Source organism: Mesocricetus auratus, unplaced genomic scaffold (assembly GCF_017639785.1).
Source record: "Mesocricetus auratus isolate SY011 unplaced genomic scaffold, BCM_Maur_2.0 Super-Scaffold_100001, whole genome shotgun sequence".
Lineage (NCBI taxonomy): Eukaryota > Metazoa > Chordata > Mammalia > Rodentia > Cricetidae > Mesocricetus > Mesocricetus auratus.
Genome location: NW_024429187.1, coordinates 12,284,934 through 12,297,701, shown reverse-complemented (window position 1 = coordinate 12,297,701; position 12,768 = coordinate 12,284,934). Strand labels below are relative to the sequence as shown.

Sequence of the window (12,768 nt, the reverse complement as noted above, 5' to 3'; positions counted from 1 at the left end):
GGCTTCTGATGAAACCTGAAGGGGTGGGGATCTTACCACATTCTGAGTAGGAGAAAAGAGAAGTGACTGGTCCCCCTGGAAGAGGAAAGTGTACAGGCTATAAGGATGACGGGTGTTCAAGAAGTTTGTGGGAGACTATTTACCTACACCAAACAAAACAACCAAAACTTCATTGAAGAATCTCATGTCCTTGATACCTTGGGATACTAGGAACTTTGGTCCCAGTAGCCCCTGTTTTCATCAGAACGTTTTGCTTATACATTGACAGTGTCAGTAGAGGGAGGGACCTGTTGAAATGTCACTGTGGAGAATAATAATTGAAAGCCTCCCATGTCTTACTGTGATGGAGGTATTGTTTAGGCTTCACACGAGGCATAAGTGATCGCTGAGACGAAATGTCTTGTTTGATCTTCCTTGAGATGATCTGCTGACAGTTAAGCTCGTGGGGGAGTGCTGTGTGCATCTTCTCAGCCAGAATCACTTCCAACTCTGACGGGCAAAGGTTGATCTTCTCCACCCTGGGTTTTACTGTGGTGTCATGGCTCTCTCTGTGTTCCTCCACAGATCGCGAGGCAGCAGCAGCAGCTTCTGCAGCAACAACACAAAATCAACTTGCTTCAGCAACAGATCCAGGTCAGAAATCTACATTTCCACATCTCCTCCTTTTTCAAAGGGAGACTGTCCTTTCTTGGTCTTGTATGATTTGATGGAAATGACAGCCACCCTGGAAGTATTTTTGGGCCCAATTCTCTCTGTGTTGTCTGTGTGATTCAACTTTCAAGTGGTGACGCTGTCACAGGAGTTACCTTGTCAGGTAGCATCCATCTGAGGAGGCTGCCAGCAACTTCTACCTTATACCTAGAAGGGATCATTATAAAGCGCTCCTTTATGCTTTAGTGTTGGACGATGAGCCTGAAAACACTCCTAATGGGGTGGATGCAAGGACACAGCAGAAGGTGCAGCTGGGTTGGGGTTAGAAGCTCAGAGGGTCTCTCGGCAGCTGCTTGTAATCAAAGTGGGGCATGGAGAAGGTAATGAATCAGTGTGTGGCAGATCTCATGGCAGGATCGCCTGGGGGAATCAAGTCCATTTGTATTCGATGAGGATCCACAGTGTTAAAGGACATTGACAAAGGAGAGAAACCTGCGTGAATGATGAAATTAATTATCAGAGGAGAATTCTTCTCTAATATGTACTAAGGACATGGATTTTGACAGAATTCTTTCCTCTCCATATTGAAGCTCCCTTTCCTGGTAGTACTTGGAGATTCGAAGTTAAAATGATGCCATCCATAAAGAATGTGGCGTAGGAGTCTTGAGAGGTATAATTACATCATTCCACCATTCTTTAGGCTGAGGCAAGATGCCAAGAGTTCTAGGCTCACTGGGGTTACATGAGACCCTGTCTCAAAAACTAAAAGGGCAACAACCATGAACTTAAATAGTGTCAGGACATACAAAGTCTGCCGGGCACCTAACTCCTGCTGTCCAAGAATGGGATACTTGGGGGCCAGTGCTCTGACTTCTTGTGATATGTCTGGAACTAACAGTTCAGTTCAGGATTCAATTTTTTTTTCATATTTGAGTAGAAATTCATCTTTCTCTTGAACTTTTCTATTGGGGATATAATATTTTATACTGTAAATATTATAGAAGCAAATGCAGAAACTATTTCATTCAGCTTACAGTTGTGGCTTTAATTTATTTTCTTCCATTTTATCTGATTGGGTCAACTACTGTGACTTTATCCTAGGACATGTGGGCCAGTGTTTATTCTTTCTCAGTCCATCTTAGGCAAGAACTTTCCATAGCTTAAATTGCATTTGCCCTCTGAATATTCTTATCTAACATTCTGATCTCTGTCTCTGTAACACCTTGTAGAAATCAACACACCAACAGTCACTATTCATCTTGTTGAACATTCCGAGCTGTTTTGTACCATTGTCATTGCTTCCAACCTACGTTATGGAACGTTGAGCTAAACAGTTATCTTAGCCACGATTAGACTGTCCCGAAACTCTTTGTTTTAGTTTCAGTTACTAAAGGCATTCAACTGGTTTACCCACTAAAAAAGCATTTTCCATTCTCCATGGGTTAGATAGCTCTACTCAGTGAAGTAGATTGATTTTGAAGACTTACAGCTAGATAGCTTTACACAGGAGTGGCATGTTTCATGACACCATGATGACTTGTTCAGGGTTTCTCTCTGTGTTTAGTGTGGTCTCTCTCTGTGTAGGTGAGGTAAATTTAGGCATCTTCTACTCCATTTTAAATATATCTTTCAACTAAAGTAAATGGGTGCATTGTTACATTTATGCACAAACATATACATTTAAATCACTCTTGACCTGTGAATTTTGTCCCCTCCATCCTTCATGAACAGAATGAAAGTAAGTTATACTCTGAAGTTGCTTATTCTTAGGGAGAACCCCACACAGATTAGCACATGAAATGGTTTCCTTAAATCAGCTCTTTGTGAAATGACTTTATGGCTCTCAAAAGCAACATTTGCTCTGAAATTCATGATTTTAATTGGATTGAATATTCTTTTTATATATTTTATGATAGATGCTCAACGGGGTCACCATCTTCTGGCAGGACTATTCACACGACTCATTGGGGTTAAAAGGAGAATTAAAGATTTCTGTTCTGATCTCTATAGACAAAATGCTGTCATAATACCAGAACCATTCATTTCCCCTCAAGAACATGCCCAGGTCCTTAAGAGAGCTGATGCTGGCACTATGGAAGTTCCAGCTTCTTTTCTACCAGGCAGCAGCATTTCCTAAGACGCTCACCTATTAGCCTTAAAATAATGAGTTTTTATTCCCACCTGTTGTGTTCAGCCCTTAATGCACCTTAATACATGAAATGGCATTTATAAAGATTGCAGAAAAAGCTGTCTCCCAAGGTTTACTTTTATAGGAAAAACCTCTGCTGTTATTGGCTTTTCCTTTTTTCCTCTATTTGAACTTTCTACAGTAGTAAATTTTTAGCAACGTATTTCCTGATTTCCTTTTCACAGTAAGTCACTCCAGGTCTGATGTGGACCATGCTCTGTGTTTCACATAATGAACCAAGGCTGCCAGTTCATCTTGACCTGATTCACTATATGAAAACCTTTCAGGGAGGAGAGTGAGCAACCTCCATTCAACTTCTCTATGACAACAAATCGAGTGTCCCCCGAGAGGCGCATTTCTTTTCTTGTTGGAACATCTGAGGAGATGGAGTTTCTGTAGCTTTGGGGGAGGTGTTTCGAGGCTTGCTTTAGTTTATGTTTTTGCCTGGTTTTAGCAGTACTGGATAGAGTGTATGGGTTTCCTTGTCTGTGAACAGTATTAATCCAACAGTGTGTTTGCGTATGAAATCCTTTAACATATTTTAAGATACCCTGCTGCTTTTCAGATGCATTCTTCTCATGATTCCCATATGGGAATTTACTTTTGAACTTTGAGAGAATCACAAAATTTACTCCATCTCCCACTCTGATCAGCTTCTAAACTATTGTTTGTTATGTTCTCTTGGGGAAAAAGAATTAGTCATTTATAACCCACTATTATGATTTCTGGTCCACAAGGTAAGCAAGCAGAATTAGTCACAGCTCTGGCTCATTGACTCTGCCCAGGGCTGCATGGGAGGGAAGGAAGTACTGTGTCACCTGGTGTTCCCATTGGGCAGTAAGCATCCCAGTCTACACCACAGGAAGGGACTCAGCCCTTCAGGTTAGGCCTCCCATGGTTTCTCTGAGAGCTGTTCCTGTCTGAACTGCCCTCATACCAGCCCTCACATCCACATGCCTTGCTACACCAGTGACACTGACATCTGGCTTTTGTCCTCCAAGGTTCTTCATTCTCAGTTGTGAAATGGGAATCCTAATACCTCAGTCAGGACACATCTGTGGACAATCTTCAGAAGGGAGAAAAATGCGTTCTCTCTAGTATTGCCAGGGCCAGGTAGCCTTAGTGTTTTTTCTAGTCATGTATTGATGTTGAGGAACACACACACACACAACACATACATGTACACATCACATATATATCCATATACATTCACACTCACATAAATTTGTGCACTCACAATGCTCACATACATGTATGCATACAGAGATACTCAAATATATACACATGTATACAGAGAGATTTGTATACTCATATATATGCACACTCACAGAGACACAGTTGTATAGACACAGTCACTCACATAATGTACACATACATATAATGTCACAGATACACACACACATATACAGTAACACCATCTATACATAGAGATACATGTACACACGGAGAAACACATACACACTTATAGACACACATACAGAAAGATGCATATACATATATATACATACAAATATATGTACACACAAGCATATACATATATACACATCCATATGCATATATACATACATATACACACATACATGCATACACATATAAATAAACATATTTATATACATACATTGCATATGAAGACACATACACATACATGTTGATACATATACACATGAATAGAGTCTACGTGGGGTCATCACTGAAATTGAGAGCACAACTTTCCAGATTCATGGGATTTTAGAACTTCAAGAGGTTTTCAAAAGTTTATGTTTGGACCCATCTCTCATTATTCTCTTTGTGATCTGAAGCACTATGTGACTTTTTCAGTGTTGGGAAGTTGGGGATAGTAGCTACTTCTAAACATCCGAGTTTTGACCCTTCATTTTTAATTCAACCAATATCCTACAATTTAATGATCCAACTTTGAAAATGAAATCCAAGTTGACTTAGGTGCAATTGAGTGATTAAGTTGCAGCCATGGGCTCAACCAATTTGTGATAACAGCTTCATTTTATTGGAGCCAAAGTTCTCTGAGCTCATTAGAATTTGGGTAATTCTTGATAAATTATTATGCAGAAAGAAACCTACTGAAGTAGCGTATTGAAAATATACTAGTGTTAGTGGTGACATAAGCGTGCTTGGCTGGCCTGCTGATTTATGATTTCTTTCCCTGAGTGTGGTAAGTCAGAGGCATTTTACTCCCCTCAATAAGACCCCTGCATACATGAGCACAAAGAGACTACAAGGTAACCTTGTCTCTTTGGGAGACTGGAAATGCCAAGAATAAACAGCAGGCCATTAAGGTAGCATTTGAACCTGAGAAGGGAATTCATTAACCCCTTGAGTTCCTGCTAAGTCTATGCAGTTCAAAGTACAAATCCCATGACTGGATGGGGTGTGTACATTCCTGACATTGAGAATAGGTGACCAGAAGAAGGCATGGGGAGGTAGAGACCAGCTCTTCCATCTTCGACTTTCTGGAAGCAGAGCTGCTTGCACAGGAAGGTGGTATGACCTGACAGAGAGGCATAGGAAGCTGCCTGACTGCAGGTCGACAGTTCTGGGCTTTTCCTCAGAAGGCACGCCTGGAGCCCTTGTGAGATTTCTGCATTTATGGGTCTCCTGGCCACAGCTCAGTGACAGGATTGCAGGCATTCCCGTTATCTGACTCTGTAGACAGAGACCAGGTAGGGCAATATGCATCTAGATCATCGTCTCTATCAATAAAATATGTCATATGGCAAAGCAGGCACTGGAAATAATAAAAACAACCATGCTGAGCCCAGTCCTCTAGGCTATATTCATTCACTTTTCAATAGGCCCTCTGGTGTTAATCACACATACACACACACACACACGCACACATGCATGCACACACACACACGCACACATGCATGCACACACACATGCATGCACACACATGCAATCACACACATGCACAAACATACATGCACAAACACAAATGCACACATGCATGCACACACACTCACACACGCATGCATGCACACACACTCACATGCGCATGCATGTGCACTCACTCACACAGGCACTCACACACATGCATACACACACACACACACACACACTATAGTTTGGTGGATGACATCTGCCGCTCTAGTGTTATGGACATGGAGGCAGGGAGGATTACCATGAGTTTGAGGTTGACTTGACCAAAGAGTGAATCCCTATATAGAAGATACTACACTGTAAAACACAATCTCACCAGCAACAAAAATAACAATATACCCCCCACACCAAATGTCATGCTATCACTATTTTGGTAGTCAAGTGACCCTAAAAACACAGAGATATCTCCACATCATTTTATTATGACCATTATATGGGATGAGAGTCCAGCCCAGAAAGAAGGTGATAGCAGGTTTGCTGCGAGTTCCCCATGTTTTTGTGGGACAGACTTAGTTGATCCTTGTATCTTGATCTGCAATCCATGTCCTCTCAATACACAGAGTAGGACCTATCTGCACTTAGATAAAAACACGGGGACATAGCTGTCACCAGCGGGGAAAGCACACATCAAACCAAACAGAATTCAGGGCAGAAGTCAGAGCTGGCCTAATGTGGACCAAGGTTATGTTGTTTGCGTCACCTCCACGTGTGGCAAAAAAAAAAAAATTCCTGGACGGAGTATTCACAGATTCAATTGAGTGCTTGGATTTCCTGTTTTTATAGAGAATTCGGTAGAAACGAGTGAAACTATCAGAATATTAACTGATGAGCTATTGCATGAAGAACACAGAGACATATACCCCAGGCACTGGTAGCACAAAGAAAATATGTGTGGGTTCCTAGACATACAGATGAGACACACAGATTACTTCTGTTTTTCCACTTTCTGCCTCCCTAGCTTAGGGGTGTCACTGTTCAATTTCATTCCACACCCCAGTGCCTGCCTGACTTACTCAAAAGGATGCTTGACAGATACCTCAAATCTCAATTTTCTAAAACACAGTCTTTAATTATCCCCTGAAATCCATTCTTTGCTAATTTGATCATTGCTGAATATGAGGTCATTTTTAATATGAGGTCATTTGTTACACCATTTGGTCAAAACCCCAGGACACACCCTAGTTTTCATTTTCCTGTAGCTCAAACTGAATCCGTTACCCGGGTTTACCTTCAGAACCTACCAGCTCACCAGTTTTTTGGCGCTGATTTTCAGTCTACATTGCCAGCATCTCCCGTTGCGCTAATGGCACCAGCCCTCACCATCCATCGCATCACGGAGCCTTTTCCTCACACTCAGCATCGGCTACTTGTGGTCACCCCCACCAGATAACTAACAGAAACCAGGAGTGAAGGACTCACTCGAACTCATGGGTTCAGAGAGTTCACTCATGGGTGCTTGGTCCCTGTTGCTTGGGCCAGAACATCAGGGTGGCAGGAGTGTATGATGCTGCCTGAATAGACAGCAGCAGAAAAAAAGGGTAGGAAAGACCAAGATCAGGTACCACCCCCAAAGAGTTGTCTCGGTGACATATTTCCTCTAGCCAGGCCGCACCAACCTGTGCCACCAACAGATAACGGGTCTCTCAAGACAACACTCTGCTGCCCCCACGATGTGACTCTGGAAATAATGTTGACATCCTGTGCATGCATCACTGACCCCTCAGGCATCCCTTTACTGATAAAACGGAAAGCCACAACTAATACCAGAGGCCGTCTAAATAGATCTTGCCCGTCGCTCCTATGATGGGCTCAATCCGGATGTTATGCAAGCAGGCTCAGAGGGATTTCGTTGGTGGGCTCGTGCTCGTCAGCCTGGTCCATTAGACCGAGTCTCTTCCAGCACCTCTCATCCCCCACACTCTGATGATCCTGGCTTTCAGAAACAGGTCAGGAAACTCGTAGAGTCAGCACAGGGATTTTCGAGCACAGGAGTACTCTGTTTACATTGTGTATTGTGGTGGGAGCTTTTTGAACGTGGTCATTTTTGGGAGGTGGCCTCCAGCACCCTGATGCTTTGCACTCTTCCTCTGTTTTAAGATTCTTTCTTACTGACAGAGGAAGTACATTTTCTTGTTTGCCTGGCTCTCATACCACTAACACGCAGTGGGCCGTGGTTTCCTTAGCATCAAAATTTCTGTCTTTCTCACTAATATAACCAAGTACCCGGAATAGTGTCCTGATAACTAAATGATATAAACATATTTATGGAATGAATGAGTCTGTGAAAAACCAAATTGGAATATATTACCCATTGTGTAATATAGAAAAGATTAAGCCTGACAATAATTCCATATTTATCTTTTAAATTTTTTTGTTGTACTTATTTGGTGTGTGTGTGTGTGTGTGTGTGTGTGTGTGTGTGTGTGTATTGCCAACACCTTGACAGTTCAACATTTATAAACTGAAAAGGTACCATCCTCCTCGCTCCACTTAAGTCGACTGACAAGCAATTTAATTCAGATAATCACTGAAAATGAGACAAACTAGACTTATCAAACATAATAAACACAGCAAATTGGCAAATGTGACAGGGTTTGTTTTAAGAAAGTCATTTAGCTTTGCTTTCTGCAGTAAACAGAATGAGAGACAGTTCTTTTATAAATGGAGAAAGTAAATATTTATACATGAGGAAGATGAGTACCACACGCATAAGCATTGCATAGAACCAACTCCACATCTACCAGCACATTGGAACCAGAGTTTGTGCCCATAGAAGAAATATTGGCTATTTTTTGTTGTGCCTAAACAAGTAATTAGCACAGACAAAATAACTGTCTTTCATAATACAAATGTGTGTGACAGAACTAATGAAGTTGTTTTTATGTCATACATGCATGCTGTGTTTTTAGACCCATATGAATTAAAAATCTGCCATGTATGTTGATGTACACATGCACACACACTTATGTCAACATATATGTTCTTCCTGCTCCCCACGGCCACCCTTAGTTTCTGGATACAGTATAGTTTTTCTTTCTACCTCTACATTGCACTTTCCTGGCCCAGTACCTAGATGGACGCTTGTGCTGAGCCAGATGAGGTATTTCCTAGTTGGTTTCCTGGTTTTTTATTTCCCCATCCCATGATCCCTTTCTTTACCTGACTTTTCTTCTCATTGTCCTATTATATTCAATGTTTGTATTAATTACATGTTGAACACTAATCAATAGAATGACTCACATTTTTTACTGTGGAGTGATCTAAGTGTATGAGAGAGAGAGACAGAGAGAGAGAGAGAGAGACAGAGACAGAGAGAGAGAGAGAGAGACAGAGACAGAGAGAGAGAGAGAGAGGAGAGAAAACTGTCCCAGAGAATTAGTGTAATGTATCGATGCCATCTTTTATGATGGCTTGTTTTCATGAGCACCCATGTCATACAGCCACAGAAAGAGGCAGGATGGGGCCAGGGTAAGGTAAAATCAAGAGAGAACAATCAAATTCTTCTGTTGCCTGGTAGAGGTGTTTAGAATGTGTTTTCTTTATATCTTCATCCGCCCCCTAATTGAGGATGCTTTAAAATTGAATGACTAGCAGTCAAAACGTGTTTGCTTCAAGCTGAGAAGAAAAACGCTGGTGTCCCCGCTTCCAAACTGATTGCGCTTTGTACACAACTGACAGGGACAGTCACTTTGAGTGACTGATAAGTGGGAAGCTTCGCCACTTATCAAAGAACACAGGCTGGAAAGAAAAGACGGAGCCTCTTAGACGCTCTGGCATGTTCAAAATAACATCCTACATCAGTCAGACCCAGAGGCGCTGAAAGACGTCTGACAATGAAGTAATGTATATAAAAGGGTGGTGTTGCGTATGTGGAGATGGGGAGACATAGAAATTATCCCACACAAGCAAAGAGCTACAAAGAGGTGAGAGAAAATGCATTGTAGTTAAGGTCGTGATTCGAGAGATGAAGCAATGGTTACATAATATGAGCACATCTGTGGTAGAATTTGAAATTAGTTGGAAGCACCACATTTAGGGACATGTTTAGGCAGACTCTAGTGTTATTTATATAAGCAGTTATCTTTGACACAGTGACACCCGGAAGCACCTGAGTTGTAAAGGTGCCCCCCCACCACCACAGGTAATCATTTCCTCCTCTAGAAGCCTCAGTTCACACCCTTCTTGTCTTCTGTAAATATTTAATACTTATACTCTGTGCTTAAGATATTCTCCCATGCCTAAGTAGAAACAGTTTGTCTATAGAATAGAGTTGGATGTGTTTTTTTTTCTTTTCATTTTATATATACATAATGCTGAGATAATTCTACAGGAAACCTGTAGATTTGGGTTCCTGAGTGCAAGTTTCACAAATCAAAAAACAATTCCTAAAATGAACTCTTGGATATTAGGTGATTCAGTCACGTGTCCTATTTGGATATTTTGGGCATTCATTTCCAGATGCTGCATTTGAGTATTTCCACACTTCATTATTCCTTGGATCCTTAATAAGCTAGAGCAATGACCTCAATGAATCCTAGCCCTCTAGTGCAAACATGTTATTTACATAACTGATTTCAGGTGGATAACCCATAAAAACACTTGTATCTGTCAGAATAGATAACATATTCCACTGATTGATTTGAAGATTAGGTCACAATAAATACATTCACTGTAACATGAATAAATAAAAGACCCAGAGACTGATAATTGGGGTTCAAACTTCAAGCTGAATATCAGAAAAGCAAAGCAGCCGACCGCTAGCCCTCACCTCTAGCTCACGCTGAAAGGGCTGATCCACGCATGAGCTCTTCACCAAGTCTCAAACTGCTGCCTCTCCTCAGTGTGGCTGGAGAATGAGTGCCTCTCTGAGACCTTGCTTCTGTCTTACATACTTCCCTAATGCTGGGATTAAAGGTGTGAGCTATAATTCTCTTTTAGACTGATTCACTCTTTTGTAGATCTGGGTGGCCTTGGACTCACAGAGATCTGTCTATCTCTTAATTCTGAGTCCTGGGATTAAAGGTGTGCACCACCACCTCCTAGCCTTTGGCTGCTGGGATTAAAGGTGTGTGCCTGGCTTCTATGGCCCGTGGCTGACTTTGCTTTCTGAATCCTCAGGCAAGCTTTGATAAATCATAAACAATATCTCACCACGTTCACAGGTCACTCTTCTGGCTTTTGAGCTTGGTTCTGAAACCCAGTAAACTAAATCTCCGGGGCACTCTTTTAATTAACTGGTGAGCAGCCAGCTGCAGGCTGAAGAATATAACAGCTGTAAGGCGGAAGAATGCTAATGTTAAGAGTTGAACAATGAACTCGAGGTATGCTTGGAAGATAAGCTTTTGAGTGAGCAGGAAAAGAATACTCTAGAACAATGTCCATCCACAACCATCTGTGGATGGCCACGAGACCTACAGAATGTGAGGAGCTCGCTGAAGGCCACTTTTATGTAGACTGTGCCTTTCATTGCAAGATTTTCTTGAAGGCGGAGGTAGCTGTGTGGGCCAGGGTTCTGCTCTAAGCCTCTGCTCTCAGCACTGGTCAACATGTTAAATAGTACTGAATTAGCCTTTGGATTGATTACATAAATAACAGACAAACAGAATTTAGATTAAAACCTTGTCAAAATTTCCTTTTGTAGATAAAAATGTGGTCGAATAAAAATTGATTGAGGCCCTGCCCAAGACCTTAAACTAATTAGATGTGGTTGTCCTCTAGTTTGCACTCCATTTCTGAGTATAATCACACCAAATGCAACAAGGGCACAGGCACTTACGGACACAAATGAACATCCAGTCCACAGAGCCTAATAGAATGAATTTACTTTATCTGCAATTTGGCACAGACATCAACTCTCATAATAAATTGGGGCAATATTTGAATGTTTACATAAAAATTATAAATGGCATCTTTTGTCTAAGAACCAGGGCATCTGAAATTCTGACTCCATAAATATTATCAGAAGTTTTCAATGGAAAGTGTACACTCAGGGTCTGACAACACATATACATTTCACTGAGTGGTGGCAGTTACTGTTTTTCTTTTTTAGACAAGATTATTTTTCTTTTATTGAAAAAAGATTTTAACATAATACATTCATATTACAGTTTCCCATACAACCATTCTTCCAATTCCTTCCTACCTTTTCTCCCATCAGGAACCACACCCTTTCTGTCTCTTGTTATAAAACAAATGGGAATCTAAGGAATAATAATTAAATAAAATACAATAAAATAAATCAAAACCAAGCAAATAAGAATATAAAAAAACCAAAAAGCCAAAGAAAAAGAAATCTGTATAGACTCTCTCTCTCTCTCTCTCAACACACAGTAATCCCATAAAAATAAGAAACCAGAAGCCATAAAATGTACACAAAGGACCTGTAAGGTTAAAAAATGCCCAGACTTAACATTATGAGACAAAGCACATTCAAAGATGCCATTGAATTCATTCTGTATTGACTATCTACTGCTGGCCGGCCGCGGTATCTTCCATACCCTCTGGCTCTTAACACATTTTCTCCAGAGTTCCTCCTCCTCTGCAGACTTCCCTGACCCCTGAGTGGAGGGATTTGATGGAGACATCCCTTTTAGGGCTAAGTATTCCAAGATCTCTCACTCTTTGCCTATTGTCTGGCTGTGGGTCTCTGTGTTTGCTCCCCATCTGCTGCAGGAGGAAGCTTCTCTGATGATGGCCGAGCAAGACATTAATCTATGAGTGTAGCACAATATCATTAGGAGTCATTTTTATTGCTATATTCCTTTAGCAGAACAACGGTATTTGGCGGTTTTTTCCCTACATCCCTGGCCTATCTAGTCTCAGGTTCTTGGCAACCCAAGCAGTGTTGGGTACTGGTTTCATCCCATGGCATGGGTCTTCACACAAATCAGATGTTGGTTGGTTATCACCACAAGCTTTGATCTACTATTGCGCCAATGTGTCCTGCAGGTGGGTCGCTCTGGTGGATAAAGCTAGTTTAGAGCTGGGTAGGCGTGTACCCTTCTCCTTTGGTAGTGTGAAGAGTGCCTTAT

At 41.4% G+C, this 12,768-nt stretch overlaps 1 protein-coding gene across 15 annotated transcripts in view; it reads left to right on the top strand.

The window, feature by feature from the left end:
- Sox5 (SRY-box transcription factor 5) overlaps nt 1–12,768 on the top strand; it is a 936,665-nt gene that overhangs the window by 748,991 nt on the left and 174,906 nt on the right. For all 15 annotated transcript variants that reach the window (XM_040743583.1, XM_040743581.1, XM_040743582.1 and 12 more), the window contains one exon: nt 565–633. In XM_040743583.1, the coding sequence (XP_040599517.1) occupies nt 565–633 (69 nt within the window). The remainder of the gene's footprint in view (nt 1–564; nt 634–12,768) is intronic.